Source organism: Lycorma delicatula, chromosome 1, assembly GCF_047948215.1.
Source record: "Lycorma delicatula isolate Av1 chromosome 1, ASM4794821v1, whole genome shotgun sequence".
In the NCBI taxonomy this organism is placed as follows: Eukaryota; Metazoa; Arthropoda; class Insecta; order Hemiptera; family Fulgoridae; genus Lycorma; species Lycorma delicatula.
The window spans coordinates 111115262-111137228 of NC_134455.1; the positions used below are offsets into that span (position 1 = coordinate 111115262).

The 21967-nt window shown below is 30.5% G+C and overlaps 1 protein-coding gene across 5 annotated transcripts in view; it reads right to left on the reverse strand.

Moving 5' to 3' along the window:
• LOC142321178 (cytochrome P450 4C1-like) overlaps positions 1 to 16622 on the reverse strand; it is an 88294-nt gene extending 71672 nt beyond the window's left edge. Inside the window, exons 1-4 of one of the 5 annotated variants that reach the window (XM_075359183.1) lie at positions 16336 to 16622; positions 7479 to 7588; positions 2204 to 2294; positions 372 to 554 (exon numbers count right to left, since the gene is read on the reverse strand). In XM_075359183.1, the coding sequence (XP_075215298.1) occupies positions 372 to 554; positions 2204 to 2294; positions 7479 to 7588; positions 16336 to 16504 (553 nt within the window). In that variant the 5' untranslated portion in view covers positions 16505 to 16622. The remainder of the gene's footprint in view (positions 1 to 371; positions 555 to 2203; positions 2295 to 7478; positions 7589 to 16335) is intronic. The other 4 variants (XM_075359190.1, XM_075359175.1, XM_075359196.1 and 1 more) reach the window with 4 other exon arrangements.
• Between the last annotated feature and the right edge of the window lie 5345 nt (positions 16623 to 21967).

Sequence of the window (21967 nt, forward strand, 5' to 3'; positions counted from 1 at the left end):
ATTCTTTCACCCAGAAGTCCCAGGATCTAGTCCTGGTCAGGCATGATAGTTTTCATGTGCTGCAAAATTTCTATCATCATATTCGCAAGCATAAGCTTCGAGCTTATATGCAGAATTAATTCATCAAGCCAAAAAATATCTTAACTTTTTAATTTTTCAATTTTTTTTTAAATTGCCAACAAACAATTAAAACTTTGTAACAAAATTAGTAGAAAATTTAATTCCTAGAAAATTGTGTAATTTACTAATTTGGAAGCATGAAATGTTAAACTTATAGTCTGGTAGTTTTCAAATTTATCTACTTTATATCATTATTCACATAAATAAGTATTCTATAATAATATTGTGTAATATAAAAATAATATACTTACCACAGATGATAAACAAAGTACATTTAGATATGAAGGGTTCTATGGTAATTATTTTGTCATTCATTTCTAGTAACTCTTCAGTGAGAAGTTGAGCATTTTTATTAAATACTGACATACAGTCCTCTAATATCTTAAAGTGAAATGTTGGGGTAAGAAGTTTACGACGATGATGCCATTTAGAACCTGTAAAATCCTTATATCTTTACTAAATGGAATTTTATTCATGCTAACCTTCTAAAAAATTAAAATTTTCATAATTTAACCAGTTAATTAGTTTAATGTTCATAAAATTTTGAAAGTTTAACCAATAATAATGACAACAAATAAAATTATTTTAAATTGCTTAAGCTGGTCAATCACAAGTTACCAATCAATCAATTAAGAGAAAGAAGTGATGAATATTGATTCATCACTTCTTTCTCTTAAAGAATGATGGTGGGTGAGCTTGTATGTTTGTCATATGTACTCACATTTATATTTTAGATGCTACTGGTACAGAGCAGACCAATGGTGGTGCGCTGGGCGACTGCGCATGGCGACTCTCTCTCAGCCGACTCTCTCCTGCTAGAAGCAGTCTGTTTTCAATTAATTTATAGGTTATTTAATTTTATTTCTAAGCGTAGATTATTTTTATTTATATTTTACATTTGTATTTTAATTTATTATTAATTTCATTTATTTAATTTTATTAATAAGAGAAAGCGATCATTAGTTAATATTTAGCAGTAAAAAAAGGATTCTTTATTTAGCGGAAGAGAGTAGTTGGTACGCATGATGTGGTCCATTCTGCACTAATAGCAGCAGCTGATCCGCACTTACAAACTTCACACGAACAAACATGCAAGACTAAACAAAGAAGCCAATTCCCTGTTATCAATATGGCTAGCGTTTAACATTATATTTCTATTAAAAAACTATTAAATTCTATATCGTCTTAAGTTTATTTTAAATATAAAAACACCAAAACGTTAAGACAAACATTCTTTACAAACTAATATTTCTTTTCTTAAAATATATCTGTAAAATACTTTATGTGCCCACAAACTTGAGGTTACGGACGCGATGATGGTCCAGGGAGCACAGCCCCTGGCTAGATGGTTGGGCGAGTGAAGCCTATACCGTAATTATAATTTACTGAAAGAAATATATACTATAATTACAAAAGTTTATCTGTAATTAATATATACTATAAGAGGGTGGACATCACTGCCTTCAAAAAAATCCATGGCCCAAAAGGATCGAAAAATAATCATACTGTTAATATATTCTTTAAAAAATTATGAATACTTGTCATCATTAAACACATAACTGCCATTTCATAAGAAAGAACCATAAGGAAGGGAGTAAGCCCTTCCTTAGGCTTAGGAGTATACTGGGGAGGGTAATGGACTTTCCACACAGTTGCATCTTCTTCTTTTAAGACCAAGATAAAGCACTGTTGATAGAAGAAGAGGAAGTAGAATAAAGATAGACCAGATGCTCAACACAGAAGAGGCTGCCATCTCATCAATATAAATTTTTAATAGTAATAATTTTCACTAATGTTATTCAGCACAAGAAAGTAAATTACATCATTTTTAATGACATAATTCCATTGTAATCTTTAGGAAGTGACAATCTTGGAACTAAAATGAAGTGAAGTAAGTTCAGAAAGACATGGAACAGTAGCTCATGTAAGTTGAAGAATTTATTTTTTCTCTTTTAGGATTAAAGAACTGCATGATAGGCAAGTACTGGGTAATTGGTAAACAAGTTTTTGTAATAAAGAAAATATTATGTGTTTAGTTACAATTCAACCATTCTAGAGATAATTAATAAGAAATTAACTTTACCTGTACTTATTAAGAGGCCTTCATTTAGCCAACTTTCAAAAATTTTGTAAGTAATTCCTTTTCTAATGTTATGAACACTACTTAATAATACCTGTTTTAAAGAAGAAATTAGAAAGATATTTTGTTAGCAAACAGAGACACAAACATAAAAATAATCAGTTATAATGTAATTTAATTACTGTATATACAAGTACAGGAATCCAGAACTTAAATTATTTGTTATTTTAAAACTTAATATCAATAATATTTCATTTTAGCATGTAATTAAGCTCACTTAAGTATGATTTAGTTTAAAAAGTTTATCTTTAAAATTTGCATTATTATAATTACTATGCTTAAGAGCTTTTTTATTTTATTTTACTGATTTCTCAAGAACAAGTCATTAGATTGAAGTACAGCTTTGCTTAGATTAATATTTTGAGTATCTTCTTGTTTGTAGGTGTTTTAGCTAGCAAGAGTAGCTTCTGGGAAGGTATGCTATTTAGATATTTACAATCTTAAGAATTTAGGTGACAAAATTGAAAACACCAAGCAAGATTTTGATACAAAAATCTTAACGAGTATTCAATTTAATATGGGGAACAACATATAGAACTAGATTCATTAAACTGATGGTGGTGATATTTTATTTTGTAATTTACATGGTGGCTCCAAACCTGAAAATCATAAAATTTTGATTAAATTTTTTTTTTTGCTTCTACTATGAAGAAGAAGGGTCCATGGCATGCACAACATCAATGGCCAGTTTTATATTTTATTCATATTTTACAGTTCATCTGATTAACATTATACCCATTTTATAAGTGAGCAAAGACAACTTGGTTAGGAAAAAATCTGACATTTTATTAATACTTTTGTTGAAAAAATATCAATAGATTTTATTAAAATGAAATTAATCGAAAAATTTTGTATTATTATTCATTTCTTTTCCAATTCATGAATCCAAGACTTAAAAGTTATGCATAAGATAAACATGAAAATTTGTGGCGGATTTTGCAGAAACAACAGTTTTGTTGTATTTTCTGCAAAGATGACATCTTTCATACATTGTTTTATAGAGTTACGCTTTTCAAATCTATTCAGGTTCCTAATTTATCTTTATGCTTTTGTCAAATTTCAGGCTCATTACTTTTTGTGTATTGATAAGTTTTTGCATACTTATTAGTATTTAACTATTAAAAAAATAAAAATTAATTCCAACATTTTATTGCTGATTTAGATTTTTTTTTTGTATTCAGTTTAATGATTTTTAAAGAAATAACAGCATCAATCTTTTTCCCCCTAAAGTCTTTTGTAGATCAAACTATCCTCCATAATTGTTTCAGCTTGTTACTGATTTCTTTCAGGTTGTTACTTTCATAATCGGAATCATCTTTTGGAAAACTAAATACAGAATGTATTATTTTGTCCGAGAATAAAAAAAGGAAAATGATTTTAGTCGAGAGTATGTCAAATTATGTTATCCTTTGTAAACTCAAGTTTTATTCTAATTCATCAGCCATGGATAGATCAGAAATATCTATATGCCTCTTCAATAATATCATCTACAATATTTCCAACTTTGCTATCATCAAATATTTCAATACAGTTTCTATTTCGTTATTTAAATGTAACAAAAAACTTCTTTTCTTATATAATTTGTGATGTTTAATTATAAATCATGTAATATAAAATTTGAGTAATTGGATAGTAAATAACAAGTATAAAAGTATAACATAGTTTATTGTACACAAAGCGAAAGTAAACAAAAAGTATTCAATCAGATGTTAAAAAAAGTGTAGTTGTGGTGCAGAATCTCTCAGGACTACGTAACACAAATCACCTTTTTAAAAATCTTTACAAACTGTAAATTATTTATGTGTCATAATGATACTGAAGGTTATTTTAGATAAATAGATGAAAGTAAGTTAATCTGTAGGGATTTACATAAAATGAATGTTTTATTAACCAGTCAAGTTCTTTTTTAAATTCACTAGGCCAAATATTTTAAATCACCTATCAGTGTAACACTTTCATGTTCTGTTTCAGAATACGTAGCCTGCTCTTCAATAATGCCTTTGTCTCCTTCAGATTTGTCATCATAAAACGGTTCAGATCAGATTATAATTCATTAATACATTTGTGTAAAGCTTAAAAAGGCTTTATAGAAGCTTCTGACCTTCTATGCTAATTGTATAATTTCAAGAATATAAAATGTCTGCCTCATCAGTATCAATTATCTCTCTTATTAAGTTTTGAAAAAATGAAAATAATGGTAAGTGAATTTGATGCTCTTGTTTTTGGGCAACAACATTGTTTTGCTAGAAAAATAAAAAGAATCTAAAAGATATCCTTTTACTATATATACAACAAAAAACCCATAAAATAATATGGTGGCACAGTGATGCTGATGAAACCATACCATAATAAGATGTTAGGTAGCACATAATATCGGGGATAGCCAAAGTTGTTCCTTAAGGAATCATCTACCTGTACTTAGGTGTCTCTTTTTCTTGAAGATAAAGCAATGTTTTGCAAGATATATTTAAGTGATTTAGTGGTAAATCATTGGTCAGTAATGGAAAACAATGCCTTTATCTTTTGAGAAAATGGGGCAGGATGGGCACCTGCTGTTGGAAGGGGTCTGAATTATTTGACTTGTATTGTGGTTCCTTCAAGTGTGGACTATCCTTCAAACTCCCAGCCTTTTTCTTAATTCCTCTTTTCTTCTCCATTATTAGTTATTTGACTAGACCTTTTGTACTGTGGATGTTGGAACTTTTAGATCCCATATTCTTTGTGTTATACGGTGGAGAATGGCTGTGGCTGATAGATACTCCATTTTCTGTCTGCACAATAAGCTTAACAGCTGAAATACCTTTGAGGTAAAGATGAACTTCCTATCCCTCTTAAAATTCAAAATGAAAGTAACAAAACAATAGAGAATGTGAAAAAAATTTAACATACACTAAAAAAAAAAAAATACTTATTGAAAAATTTTATATTTGAGTATGAATCCAATGGGTGTGAAATATCTCTTTATGATCCCCCATGCAATGGTGAATGCAAGGGAGTGTGCGACTTCAGGAACATCTAGTTTGTATTTTCAATAATAAATTAAATAATATCTTTTCTTGCAAATCAATCTAAAATTCATTAAATTGACTAATGTTTCTGTCAAAAATTTATATTATAAACTGGGTGTTAAATTTTATGATACATTTTGTACTGTTATTATTTAAAACTGTATCAGATTTATAATAAAACGCTTTTAATAAGTTGAAAACATTATCAATTGTTTTTGTGACCATCTTCATTGCCTGAAAATGTTTTTGAAGCAGGTTATTAAAAAGACTTATTAGAAAAATTTAGTTTGGCATTAATGCAAAAGTTTGGATTCTAAGATAATTTATGAAAGTTGTTTTAAAACAGATGAATCAATGTTTTTGTTAGTTTTTTATGAAGGGAAATTCTTTATCAAAATTTTTATTCTTATAATTTTATTAATTTCTTTCTGATACATACAATATGCAAAATTTTGTCATAACCTTGATTACAAAGAAGGGACATTACAATTCTAAAATGAACATAGCCCAAGCTAAGAAAAGGAACTTTCTCACATATGGTTTATCTATCATCAATTTTGCAATAACTAAAATTATAAAAATGTTTAATTTGTTGACTTCAGAAAAAAGAGTAGATTCTCAGTTTATTCCACTTATATTTCTTTTATATTTCCAAGTTTTGGTTTTTCTCTAAATGGAATGATCAATGATTTTGATGATTAGTTTCTGTTTTTGTTTTTCTTTATTATTTTATTGTACTTTGTATAGATGATCCTGTTTTATTTAACAAAACATAAATGGAATATCCTTTAAACAGATTAATTTATGGTTCTTGTAGAGTTCTTTATGGTTTGAAGATAATTATTATGTTTGCTGTCATCAATACTGCTTACTCATAATATAATTTATTGTAACCATATTAAAATTCAAACTATTTTTCCTCAAACTTAAGGAGAATTGATAAGAAAATTTGCTCTAAATATAAAAAGGAGATTTAATTTTCTGTGTAATGTAAAGTCACAAAAACCATGGAAATTGGTGCCAACCTCTATGGTGGACTGACAGCATCTCTGGCTTTCATCTGGAAGGTTCTTGGTTTAATACCATCCAGGCTTGGGCATATTTCATTAGTTGTAAAATTGATCAGTCATAAGGTAACTGTAGTTCGTGTAACTCTGTTGTTACTTTGAAAATGAAAAAATAAATACATGTTTGTAACCTTAAGGTAAAAAATACATATTCCAGCATTCCACAGAGGCTTAGTCCATTGTTACTAGTAGTCTGTTTACAATATTATTTCTCTACATTCATTTATAATTTTTTCAATTTGAAGGCCTTTACATTCTCATTCATGACTTATTTTTTCATATATACATATGGTTTTCTAATTCTATCTGTATTAAAAAAAATAATAAAAAAAAATAAAACTGAACAATTTTGAGTAAATTAATTTTTTCTTTAGAAGATAAATTTGACTTAAAAGCTTACTAAAACGTAAATGATTAATTTATCATTTTTTCTATTAATTTTAACATTTCTAAATATGTACCATACTAAATCATTGATTGTTAGCTTGTTTTTAATTTTTTTCCAGTTACAAAAAGTGGAATTAAAGAAGATTGAATGAACACTGTTATGTTTCATTTTTACAGTTATTCACATAATAAATTTTATTAAAAAAATTACGATTTATTAAAATATTTTTAATTAGAATTTTCGTAAGTGTTTGAAAATAATAGTAAGAAGCGATGATTTTACCATTTATTTATCCTTATTTCAAATCTTTTTTTATTCAAGCTTCTTGGGATGTTTCAGAAATTCCAAACTATCAAATTGTAAAAAAGGCAGTTTATCTTTTTTCAAAGGATTGTACATGAATTTTGATTTTTATGTACAAGTTTTTCTTAGGTTAATTAACTATTAGATTATGTGAGTATTTTTCACTTTTATAATTACAACCATCAAGTTGTTGCTAACATTTTGTCACATTTTCTACCACAAAATTAATTAAAAAAAAATTATATTTTACTATCTATTATTTACTTTTAATAGTATTTTGTATCAAACTATAAATAATAACTATCTGCTTTTACTTTCTATTTTACTGAGCAACCGTTTTTAATTACTACAATTCATAATACAAATCAAATCAATTTTAAATCTTTAAATTTATTATTAGTAATAAGTAATAATAATTAAGGCAGAAATGGATATTATTTTAATTGGCTTACTTCAATGTCTTCAGGATCATTTAAAATTATGATTGGATAATTCACAAACCATAATTTATAAGGTGAACTATTATATTCTTTACAAACACTTTGAAAATACAACAATAAATCTGAAAAAGAAAAATATTAAACAAATGAAAAGAATATAACATATAAACTGGATTAAAAAGAATTATTTAGGTTACAAGACAAAATAATAACAGTAGCAAAACAGAAGTAATCCTATGATTATTTAACTAGAGCTATTTATAAAAAGTAATACACCTATCATTAAATATGACATCTAATGAAACATTTCATCCTTATTTCAAATTTTTTTTTTATTCTAATTTCTATTTTGTGGGATGTTTAAGAACTTTCTAAACTATCAGATAGTAAGAAAGGCACTTTATTATCTCTCAAAGGATCTTACAAGAAATTTCATTTTAATGCTACAAGTTCTTCTTGGATTCAATAACTATTAGATTATGTGAGTATGTTTCGTATGTGAGTGTGGTGATAAACATGTTTATCATAATAATACTGGTCAACATGATTTTTGTTTAAGAAAAATAATAGGCGTACATAATGCAGTTTTGTATCCTGTTTTCAAATATGTATTTGGAATTTCTCCATCACCCACAGTTTTTTGTTTCTTTAATTTTTTTAAATATTTTAAAACCTTTTTTAGTCCATTTGTCCATTGTCAAGTAAAAGCTTTTAGAGCATTGTAAATATAATGGAACTAAATGAGCTAATGTAAAAGATAGTGTTGCTACCATTGCGTAGGTTCAGACATGTATAAACATAACCTAGTATAGCACACATTTATTAGAACAATGCCAGTTATGAAATAGGAGTAATCCAGTAAACACATCATTGTGAGTTCTTTGTGTGTCTGAATTATTGTGTATTACATATTTACAACTTTATTTCTTTTGATTAATTGTTAGTTACAAAATGCCTAGAGTTTGTTTAAATCATCCTAACAATTTTTGTTATGTGTGGTGAAGTGACGCTCAAATCCCAAAGGTGAAACCTTACTTCATTAGTAAAAAATTGTTATGAACATTATTTTGGGTGTAAAGACAGGGACCAAACAAGGGCCTGGACCCCACATATCTGTTGTTTATCGTGTTCTAGGCTTCTCACTTCATGGAAAAATGGCACACGCTGCATGCCATTTGCTATCCATATGATTTGGAGGGAATCCAAAGATCACTTATCTGACTGTTATTTCTGCTGAACAAACTTTAAAGGGATTATGTCAAAATCAAAACATACAGTAGTGTACCCTAACTTGCAATCTGCAATGAGACCAGTTCCACACTGTGAAGAATTGTCCATACCAAACCTCCAGAACATGTGACATTAAATGAAGAGAGAATCTGATGAAAGTAAGGAAGAAAAAGAAACAGATTCTGGTGATACAACTTTTGAAGCAGTTCATCTAAGCCTCATTTACTGACTCAAGAGAAACTTAACAATCTCATATGAGATTTAAAGTTACCCAAAAACAGTCTGAAATGCTATTTTTCTGAAGAAAATGGCTTAGTGTTTTGTAGTGACATTTCTTCTCTTATGGAGACACTTTGTAATGAACATAACCCAACAGAATAGTGTTTGTTCATTGATTTCTCTAAAGGTAGTTTAAAAGCTGGGCTTCTGCATAATGGCAATAAATTCCCATCAGTATCTGTGGCTCACTCTGCTAGTAGGAAAGAAACATATGAAAACTTTGAATTTATATTGGATAAGCTTCAGTATGCAGTGTATGAGTGGAATGTTTGTGGTGATTTGAAGGTAATTGCACTTTTTCTTGGTCTGCAGCTTGGTTACACAAAGTACTGTTGTTTTTTGTGTGAATGGGATAGTAGAGACAGAAAAAACCATTTCATTAGGAAAGAATGACCTAAACATGAATCCCTCACTCCTGAACAGAAAAATATGAAATATGACCCATTGTGTAATCCTACAAATGTGTATCTACCTCTGTTACATATTAAACTAGGATAAATGTAGAATTTCATCAAGGCCATGGACAGTACTCCTGGTTTCATGTACTTAAAACAGAAGCTTCCTAAAATTAGTTATACAAAAATTAAAGAAGGAATATTTGTGGGTCCACAAATACGATCACTAGTGCACGATGAAAAGTTTGAGGAACTACTGAATCAACTGGAGAAAGCAGCTTGGCAAGCAATCAATTATGTTACCCAGAGTTTTTTGGGAAATCAAAAGGCGGAAAATTACCATGATATTGTCAACGATCTTATAAAAATTTGGGTTGTAATATGTCTTTAAAAGTACACTTCCTGTACTTGCACCTTGCACATAGATTTCTTCCCAGAAAATCTTGGTGCAGTGAGTGACAAGCACGGGTAACACTTTCATCAGGAAATTTCAGCTCTGGAAAAGAGGTATCAAGGCAAATGGAAAAATATGCTGGCCGATTATTGTTGGACTACCAAGAGGGATGCTCCATAGGCAAAATGCAGCAGAAAATCGTCATTTCTTACTTTCTGGGTGAGAAAAATGTTTGAATATTGTGCAGTTAAGAATGCAGAATGTATTAAAATGTTTGAAATTGTAAATGCCTGTCTCTCGGAAACCTTGGATGATGTGGAAAAACCATTATTATTATATTTGAATTCAGGAGAAAAAATACTATCAGAATCACATATTTTTCTTCCTGAGAAAAAAAAATTCTTTTTTGTTCCCCAGTGTAATTGAGTGCGGTAGTAGTACTGTTGTCTCATTTGTCAGTATAGCAAGATTGATGAAGTTATGGATATACAACAATAAAATTAAAAATTATTCTGATAATTATTTTTACTTTATGGATAAGGTATACATGAATGTGTAAACACCAGACTTCTCTATTTTCATTTAAAAGTTTCTCCATATGTGGATTTAAGATAGAAACGCACAAAAGCAGACTGTTTTCAAATAATAAAATCATAGACGAAAAACTCTTTTCAAAGAGGTAAGATGTAGGGATTATTATTTTCAATGCTTCTGTGACTAAATTTTCATATTCACTTCGACGAGCAAGCCAAAGCGTATCTAAATCTTCAGATTCAGATAACGTAATTATCTAAATCTTCAGATTTAGATAACGTTTTCACTAAATGGATTCAATACTCATCTCTTTGAGAAATGATTTTTATCTTGCGGGACGTACTTTGCAAACTGAATTTTTAGCTCACGCAAATGCATATTCATGCTATCTAAACTGTGGTAACAGTGTCTTCTCCATCCCACTTTTTCTCAGTGTAATCAGAAGTGAGTGGAAACATATTTAAATTTTTGGTTTGAAGGTGAATAATCCAGATATCAAGCTTCTTAATGAATGCATGAACTTTTTCATTAATAAAATGTTTTTATCACGTCTTTGTAAATTCACATTCAAAAAGTTTAAATGCGAAAATACATCAGCTAAGTAAGCTATCAGCAACATATACTCATCTCATTATTCTGTAAAAAGCAATGAGAATGGCTTTGTTTATTCTGGAAAAATATTATTTATTTATTTAGCAATTCCAATAACTGAATTAACACATTCCCCTGCGATAACATCTGACTTTTGTATAGAAAAAGGGAAATTTTTTATTTTTACTCATTTCATCGCCTAGTTTAGTAAACAGCCTATTATGTAATAGTTGACTTTTAATAAAATTAACCATTTTTACAGCTTTACAAAGAATTTTTTTGAGATTTTCCAGCATATTTTTTGTGCTAAGAGCATGTTTGTGAAGGAAGCAGTGTGTCCATTCCGCCCTTGGTATAAATCAATCATTTAATTTTTTCAGAAATCCATTATCCTTTCCTGTTATCGCCTTCGTACCATCTCTACATACTGCAATACATTTGTCCAATCTTATTGTAGTTTTTAGTAGCTTTATAAATAACATCATTGTCCTGTTGCATGACCAGGTATTGATTTTCAAAACAACATATTTTCTTTGATTGATTTCTATCTATGTTGATATCTCACAAAACATAAGAACTGAGGAATGTTTGCCATGTCAGTAGATTGATTAAATTGAATTCTAAAAAATTTACTTAAATTTACTTGCTGAATTATCTGATCGCGAACATCGGCAGCCATGTCATCGATTCGCCATGATACTATGTCGTTAGAAAATAATTTTTTTTCAATATTTTTCTTCCATGCCTACTAAAACACTGACTATATCATGTGCAGCAGGCAATATGAGGTTTTCTGCGATTGTATGGAGTATGGACATATTAATTTCTCAATGCTACGAGATAAGATGATTTAAATGTACTTTTATCAGTACTCTTGATTTACAAATAGAAGCCTGTTGATTTTCAAAGCATGTAATTTTCTTTTGAAAAACTCCAAGGATTTGCTTTTATGATCCGGATGTTTGGTTTCCAAGTGTCAAATTAATTTTGATGGCTTCATGCTTTCATCAGAGAGGACTTGAAAGCAAGCAAAGCATTTTGGCTTTCCATCTAACGAGGTAAAATCATAATTTAAATAATTGTCATTGTACTTTGTTGTCTTTTTACCAGTTGGTTTATTGGATGTAGATTACTCACTTTGTTCTTTTTTTTTTACAAATTTATCCTCAATTATGATTATTTCAATGAAACTAGCTTTTAAAAACTTAAATAAAGGCACCAGATGCATGCTTCATATTTGAAACTGAACTGATGTTCTGCAATATCTTGACCTCTTTTATACTGTTGACAGTACGACATGTTCAAACGTATGATAAGCATGTTCGAACATGATGCTCACACTGTGAATATTATGCAAGCAGTCTAAATTACAAGGCGTACATATATATCATGTTGGAACCTGTAAATTGCTCATATTTGTATACTTCATACATGCATGTTCATAATCGTCACTATCAACGCTGCTAAATACTTTTAACTAGGTTTCATTTGGTTGTGGTTGGAGGGGGTCGTGAAATATTCAATCTATGTTTTTATTACTTTTTGGGGGTCGTGGAACTAAAAAGGTTGAGAATCATTGCTTTATGTGTAATATTGATGAGTCATCAACACAATGTAAGGTTAATTGTGTAGGGGATTGCCCAGAGAAAAAAACAAACAAATAATAGTAACAAGTGTATAAAAAAGAATATGGGGGGTTTTATTTTATTATAATATCTTTTGGATGAGGTTACAATGTTAATTTAAGTCTAGAATAAAATAGCAAAAAGGACAGTTTAGTTACCCACTTGGTCAGAGATTGATTCCCTATCTTTCTGCTTGACAGTGTCACTAGCAAAGATGTTGACGCCTGAACAGAAAGCCTTCTGTGTTTTGCTCTTTGCTAAATGTGAATCTGTAATTGTGTGAAAAGATTAATTGCGACCCTCCAAATGACCATTACATTCATCAATGGCATAGTCAGTTTGAAGTGAATGGAGTTCTGTGAAATGTGGAGAGTACAGGACTACGGAGGATGTCTGAAGAAAATGTTCTATGTATCAGAGAGTCTTTACTATGTAATCCTAAAAAAATCTGTTATGAAGGGGGGCTGCGAGCTAGTAATGTCAGTGATAGCAGTGTGGAATGTTCTAAGGAAATGCTTACATAAGCATCCATACAATTTACAGCTGTTGCTGACTATGAAGCTAAGTGACTATGATGTGCAAGTTAACTTCCTATCAAAATGTTGCAGTATGAAGATGACAACTTTTTTGATTGTATTGTATATAGTGATGAGTCAACATTTCTTAGTGGAAAAGTTAAGACTCACAATGTCTGTGTCTGGAGGTTGGAAAATTCCCATGAACAATAAGAATGCAAAAGAGACTGCCAAAAATTAATGTTTTCTGTGTAATATTCTGACAGCAAATTTATGGGATGTTCTTTTAAGTGAAATATTGTAACAGGAGTTGCTATTTGGATTTGTTGGGTTTATAGCTCTTTTCTTGACTGCCAATGCACCAGAGAATTTTATTTGGCAAAAAGATCTTGCAAAAAGATCTTGCTGGTATAACAGGATTGGTTGGATGTTATTTTTTCCAAATGCTAGATTGGTTGATATGGATCAAATTGCTTGCAATGATCTCCAAGGTTACCCAATCTGAACCCATATGATTTTTTCCTTTAAGTTTTTGTAAAAGATCTTGTACATATGTATTATTTAGCTACCTATTGGTCTACCTGATTTGAAGCATAGGATTGAAGGAGCTGTCGCTTCTATTACTTCAGACATACTTATTAAAGTATGGGATGATCTCTCCTACTGGTTGGAAGTGGGTACTGAATGATGAAGGTGCTCATATTGAACACTTGAAAAATATTATAACAACTCTTTATAACAAATTATGAACACTTGGAAAAATTATAAAAGTTACTTTTTCAATTTATTTGTGTTTCATTACTGCAAGTCAAAGTTAAGAAATATTAAATAGCTTTAAAACTGATATCCTTTATTGTACACAGAATTTTTTTTCTGTGATCTTGTGAATTTTATTAGTAGCTTTAAAAGCACCTAAATAATCTCTATTTTTGAAAATGTTGGAAATACTATTTGAATTTTTGCGATCTGTATTAATGTTACGATTTTCTATCAATAGGTATGTTTTTCAGTTCTTATTTTCCATTTTATGTATGTGTTGCCTATCTGTGTAAATGTGACTGATTTATTAAACATAGCTTGGCATTGTCTTTAGTAAACACCCTCAATTTTTAATTGTTATAAAGCTACCAGGAGTAGGAGATTGATTATTGATATAGATGGTAACCATTACTCATTTTAAAAAAAGGAGAAAGTTCTCAGTACAACTATATGTTATATACAAGTATATGTTAAAAAAGACTATGTGATTAAGATATCTTTTTCAAAAATGGACCAATTTAGATGATTTTTTATTTAAAAAGGAATCCCCCTGATTGTTCAACTGCAATTTTTTCCAGATAACATTAGTAGATAATTTTTACACAAAAAATTACATTGTGTACCTAGATGATTTAAAGATATTTTTCCCATTAAAAAAACTTATCCTCACTAAGTAAATGTTATAATGTAACTGTTTATGTAGCTGCTGTCATCTGATATTCAAAGGATTTTCACATGAAAATTCAAGAAAATTAGTTGTAAGTCTTAATGTAAAATAATAGTACATATTCCAACATTCCAAGTAGCCGTAGCTTGTGTCTGGAGTAGTATTTTTACATTAACCCACCGGGTTGGTCTAGTGGTTAACTTCCCAAATCAGCTGATTTGGAAGTCGAGAGTTACAGCATTCAAGTCCTAGTAAAGCCAGTTATTTTTACACGGATTTGAATACTAGATTGTGGATACCGGTGTTCTTTGGTGGTTGGGTTTCAATTAACCACACATCTCAGGAATGGTCGAACTGAGAATGTACAAGACTACACTTCATTTACACTCATACTTATCATCCTCTGAAAAATTATCTAAACGGTAGTTACCAGAGGCTAAACAGGAAAAAGAAAGAAAGAAAGTCTTTTTACATTGCTTCTCTACATTCCTTTTCTTAATTTTATCAATACTCAGGTTTCATTCTTTTCACCTTCCAAATAACTTTTTTTATATGGGCAGCATTTTAAAATTAAAATAAAAGTAAAGAAATTAAAAATAAAATACATTAAAACAACAGTTTTAAACAAACTAAAAAGTAAAAAATAATATTCATTGGTTGCTCTTTAAATTGTGACTTTTTGAAATATATTTCTAATTAAGCATTACAGGGTAGTTATTTTTAATTGGTGCCACATTTTAAAAAATAAAAATTGAATGAAGAATTGAATCGTTTTGGCATTACTTACCTTACTCTTTTCAGGAAAATGTCAGAGCAGATCCTTCAGTTTATGCGGGGGAGCACAACTTCTAATTCATGATGTGAACAGACTTGTGTAACATATATATGAATAAATATTCTTGTTTTATTTATTTAGTTTATTGAAAAATAAATAAAACTAGTTTCTATTACACCTTAAGCATTTCTGAATAAAAAAACATTTATTTGAAATCTGGCAAGAAATTATCTCAATATAAGATTTGTTTATGAATGAATGAACAATTTATAAGTTGCAGTAACTTGAAATGAGATACCAGTCACTTACCAAAATAGAATAGCCATTCCTAAGAATAACTACATTCCACTGCTTATTAGGGAAAGAGAGAAGTAAAATGGTTTCCAAGCTTTTTTCATGAGCTTTCTCTTTTGAGCAAATTTTGTCACAGCCATTAAAAGAATAGATGGTGCAAAGCAACAAAATAATGCACCTCTTGGAGGTGAGAACAATGTATTATATAGGCTGTTTCTAATCTAAAAATGAAATAAGCTATGTAAGAAAACTAAACAACAAAACTGAACTGGGATAATTTTTACGTGAAGAAAGTCAGAAAATGGAACTGTTAGAAGAAAAAAAACTGTTACATATTTTTTTAAATGTGTTTTTATATTTTCTAATTGTAAGAAAATATTTTAATTATAACTATGCTTCTACTGAAGAAGTAGTTAATTGTTTATTGTATGTTATGCTTTAAATGTTAATTATTTGACGTTTTAATAAACCCGGATTCTGATGTAATTCAGATAAGTGGGGTGACATTTATTTTAGTTTGTGCTCATATTTTGGTCTGACATATTCGTATTTGTCATTGAGGTTAAATTAACTGAATTTCTCAGGTGTATAAATTCTGAGTTTGAACAAGGCCAGTAGCCAGTTTCTAATAAAGCTGCTTTTTGAAACACTACATAACATCAATTTAAAAAATAAAAGATAATTTTTTACAATAATCCAACTTTTCTAATTACAAATTACTTTATATTTAATAAGTCTATTTAGAAATATTAAAATAAATTTAACTTTTTTTTATATTTAGGCTAAGAGTTAAATGAAATAATATATTTACCTTCTATTTTAATTTTGCTTAATGTTATAGTATGTCCCAGTAATGGTAATTCTGGAGGCCCTGGAAATTTGTTTAGTAATCTTACTGTTCTACGAGATGGCCATGCATGAGCTGCGATAATAAAATACACAATAATAAGCAATGTGACAATTAACACTTCCAGTATCATTATTAATATGATTTGCTAATAGTAACTGTGAAAATAATTTGACTCTAAAAACCAACTAACCAGTATTATATAGTGTTGTATATAATGATAGATTATTATACACATTAGTTTTAATAAAGTGTTTATATTCTTATCTGTATTACAGTATAGCGTCAGAGTGCAAGTACTGATTATGATAGGAAGGGGTTATTAAAGTTGATAGCAATTAATTCTGCTATGATTAAACAAATTTGGGACTGAGCTATATATATATATAAAATGTTTTTTTTTTCAAGTTTACAGTAAATTTGTTTGTATATGGATTCTAAAACCATTATTGATATCAATTCATTATTTTTTGTCCGTTCTGAGAAGTTTTGATAAATTTGTAAATAAGACATAAGGACAAAAGTGGTCGTCGTTAATGCACACTTAAAAATGTTTTTCTGGAGAAGGTAATGATGGGTTAATGCAGGCTAGGAGGACAAAATTAGAAAATTGTTTGACAAGAAATACATTTGGAAATTGTTAGCTGCAAATAATGAGTTGAGAAACAAGAAGCGATACCTTAAAAATGAAAGGATTAAAACAGTTAACAGAGGAGAATTATAAAGAGGCGTTTAAATAACATCTAAATAATTTAGAATATCATTTGTGTAAGAACAATTTAATTTTTAAAGAGATAAAATATGATTGTAATAAAAATTTTGCTGGGAAAAATTTTCTGTATGGATTTGTTGGGATGGGAAAGACAGTGCATTCAATGTGAGAAACGAGAATCACTGTGTGATCAGAGTAACACATCACTTTCTTATTTTTTGATTTAAACACCCCTAAGGCAACCAGTCCGGCAATCAAACATCACTCGGTCGCCTCAGGGTGTCGCGACAGCAGCCTGCCCTCCCTGTCCAGCCTCCTGTAGAGGCATCCCACCGGGGTCTCCCTAGCGTCATCAGGATCCGACAACTTCCTCTTCTGGACAGCCAGCCTTTCCCTTAGCTGGGGATCTGTCCTTCCCTTCCCTAACTTACGAAGTACCAGGTGTGCGTTTCGCACATCTGGTGTTCACCACACGCGACTATTTTCTGATCTGCTGGTAGTCTCATAGATCGCGATTATGTATTGAAATATATAAAAAACTTAAAAAGAATTGGTGTTTGGTAAATAAGGACTTTGATTTTGAAACAAGCAAAAGAGTTAGATCTATTAATCTCCCTCTTTTGAGAAGTTATGAAAGAAACTGACAAGAGTTTACTTGGAAAAGAAAAGTGGTTATGAAATTCAAGGAAATGTATAATTGTGATTTTAGTGATACAATTAGTGGCATTAAAAAAATGGACGCTGTCTATCAAAAGCAGAATGGAAATAATAATATGAGTATTTTGCAATACAGTATAGTGGATCTTGAGGTAAGTCGTTGTTCTCTGATTTATTTATTTTATTCTATCCGGTGATTCTTTTGTTAAGTGATAGTTTTGTAAAAGTGGATGAATAATATGAAAATATTTTACAGCGTATAAAATAAATTGGGTCCTGGAAGTGAAGGAAGAGTGTTTTGGGAGATTAAGGGTGAGTATCATGATAGGATGTAAAGTAAGGCTGATCAAGGATAAGTGTAATTTTATCTAAGTAGGAAGAAATTGGATTCTTGCTGTTAATCATCGATTCTTGTGGTTAATTACAGTCGGAAAACTATAATTTGAGGTTCCGATTTATCTTAGCAGTAGTGGAATACGAGAGAAAACTTTTAATGACTTGTGGGAGTACTTCGAAAGTTGTAGCGAGGAGAAGGAATTTATACTGATTGGAGAACTGAATCGTAGGATCGGGAATTTTCAGATTTTATCTCATGAAATTTTAGATAGTGAATATTAATTAATGAGCTTTCAAGGGATTTGGGTGGTAATAGAAGTCGTACAGTTTTGGAATTGTGTGGAAGGTCTGATTCTGTAGTATTAAATGAACGTATGAAGAGCGATAAGAACGGCGAGTTTATTTTCCTGCGGACATGGAGGGTTTTGTAATCGATTTACGTTGTGTTATGTGTTTCTTAGTATCTATTAAAAATATTTAGAGATTTAAAGTCGTCGTAGCAGTTTTTTCTGATCACTTGCCAACTAGTGTGGTGATCAATGACTAGAAAACACAAAATTCAGGATTTAAGAGAACAGTACCGAAGTTACTATGTTCAGGATCAGAGGCGGCTCGTAGCTAAAATTAATAGAGGTGCTCCAAAAACTTTTTTTTCAAGGACATGGTTAAAGTTATCTGTAAAAAAAAGAATCAAATAGAATAGCTGGAAACAGGGAAATAATCTAATTCTACTCGTTATTACATTCAAGATTATGGCACTCGGTTTTTAAGCACAATGTGCTTAAAAATTAAACCATTACATATTCCTTCCATCGACTAAACTAGAAAAGGAAACGAACAAGTAACGTTCCATAAACATGCTGAGTAAAAAAAAAACTACCTTCCACCAGCATGCCAGGGTCGGCGCTGCGGGAGCGGCAGTGCTCTCTCTTCCTCTCAGCTTCTTACATGTGCATGCGCACAACAGCCAAAGAAAAAGGACTCTTTATATTAAATGTTATCCATAGTATCAAGTGGAAATAGGGGTGCTGCAGTTCCACAGTGCCTATACGCGAGCCGCCACTGTTCAGGATAAATAAGGATGATTACGGGTTAGGCGTTATTCCCTGTAAGAATCTGGATGGTGTCAGATGTTGATCGGGGTCTGAAAATAATTTTCAATTGGATTTTTTCAATTATTTCAATTTTTAATTTCGATTTTTTAATTTTTTTCAACTGGATTTTTAATTGGGTGGTTCGTGAAGCGGCAGGTAGATATGTAGTGGGTAAGGGAGAGGTTAAGCGAAATAAAATTGGTGGTTTTCAAAGGAATGTGGTAAAATTTTAAAGAAGTTTCATGTGTCTTGAATTGAACAGAAAATTAAATACTGTGTAGATTAGAGAAACAAAATTGGAAGAGGACCTAAATATGTCCTTCTTTCCGGAAGTGTTCTGAATTACGTAAAAGAAAAAAAGCTTGAATTTCACAATAAGTCAACAAGAAAATTTATGAAGTGAAGGTTATTGAGAATCTTTGGGATCTAATTAATAATTACAAAAATAAATGATTTAAAATTTTTACAGAATTAATAGGAGAGGAATGGGCAGACATTTCAAGGGTTTCGTTTCACGTGACGATGGTGTTCTTGTTGCATATGTTCCATCGTGTAAATGGTTGTTTCTCTTGACTCGGAATTCAACGGAAGCAGATTTGCCGACAGTACTCCAAATATTTTTGAATAAAAAAGAGCCTAGAAAGGACGATGTACCTGAAGAATATTATAAGAACTTACCTTCGAAAAACCGATCGTTTGTTTTTTTCAGCATTTCAGTTATATATCTGGTTTTTTTAATGTTAACGTAGATGTTTTTGCAGGTATTTCTTAAATATTTTAATAACGAAGATTGGGATAGGTACTGTCAAATTTGATGGAAATTGTGATTTTCTTATTAAACAAAAAGGGAGAGGTTTTGGATGAACAAACTTGGGGTATTTCGTTTCTAAATGCCGTAGTTAAAATATTTTTGTTATGTAGATGAGAAAAGGAAAATAGTGTATTAAATGAATTTCGGGTGGGATTTAGAATTACACGGATTTGAATACTAGATCGTGGATACCGGTGTTCTTTGGTGGTTGGGTTTTAATTAACCACACATCTCAGGAATAGTCGAACTGAGAATGTACAAGACTACACTTCATTTACACTCATACATATCATCCTCATTCATCCTCTGAAGTATTATCTAAACGGTAGTTACCGGAGGCTAAACAGGAAAAAGAAGGGTGGGATTTAGAAGGGGAATATTTACCGATGGTCAGTATATTTAATTTGTGTATTGTATAAAGTTAAAAGCTTCGGGTCGAGGAAAAACGCTACATTACATGTTTGTTGATTTTAGGGCTGAACATTGATTAGAATATATTATTTTACGAACTACATGAAAGAAGTTCGTTTTTGAAGTTTTTTTTTGCTTATTTAGAGAACTGGATAAAATACCAAAGCAATGTAGTATACCACAGATTTTTTAAAAGAATTTATCACATTTAGCGGTCTGCAGCAAAGGTGTTTATTGCTTTCGCTGCTTTCCGCTTTATTTATTAATGTCATTGTTGTCTTGAAGAAAGTGTGTGGATAAGTAATCTTAGCATAAGATTACTTATGTTTTTCCTTTCATCCAGGGGTCCCGGGTTCGAATCCCGGTCAGGCATGGCATTTTCACACGCTACTTGCCACTACTTGCACACGCTACTTGCTACTTGCAGATGATTTGGTGATTTTGGCATCTTCGACGAAGTCATTGTAGAAAAAGATTAATAATATGAAATTTTATTGTGATGGGTGGAGATCGGGTGTCAATATGAACCAACCTAAGATAATAGCATTCAGAAAGGGAGGTAATTAGCGACGAGGGAAAAGTATTTTTTAGGTTGAGTTAATAAATAAATATAAGTATTTTGGAGTTATTTTCACATCGTTTATTTCGTTTAGTGTTTATGTGAAAGAAAGGATTTCTGTGGGAAAACAGGTTTAAATATAATGTGCAACAAAGTAATTGCTAAACAGAGATTATCTATAAAAGGTGTGTAATAAATATATTTAATTTGCTATCATCATTTGCCACTTGTTCTGGCTTTCAGGATAGTCGAAGAAAACTGTAGTACAAGTAATGGATTATTTTTGGTTGAAGTGTGTTTGAAGATGACAATGGGACGTCGCTATGGGAAAACAACTCGATACCTTGATGGATTGTGACACGGAATTTTAGGGAGAATCGCTAGAAATTATAGAGATAGTTTTCGTAATGTCTTTCCACGTTTAAACTTTGATTGGGAGATAAAACTTATTTAACAGGAAGTTTCAGTAGAACTGAATGTCTGCTATTTTTAAAAAAGATGCACATCATGGTATCGTGATTTTAGAGCCGAAGGGAAGATGAAAAACTGCTATACGAGTTATACAATTTAGGAAAAGAAGAAGAAGAAATTACACATTTTATTAGTAGATGGCTAATTTTGGGGAAGATTTATCAGATCAAGTTTAGAGTTACGGTTCTCTCTGAGGAGTAGTCAGAGTTTGAAGTGTGATAATTGGATAAGTGCGTGTGATTCAGGCAAAATCTAATAGTCGAATTTAATACGTAATTGTTAGTACAGCAGATTTGATTGTATATGTGGTTTTTAAGAGGATAGATGTGGAGATAAGAGTTTGAATTGTTTCGGTGGGAACAGTTTTTGCGAGGGAAATGTGTGTATGAGGGAAAGAGAGCATGTTAGAGATTAAATGTAAAATTGTGACCTCCACTACATTGACCTAGGTGGGTGAGGAGTAGTACGTATGTAAAAGATAAGTATATTTTTACTTATGTTTTTATATTGTATAACATTGTGTATAAGTTAACTTAATTTTTTCC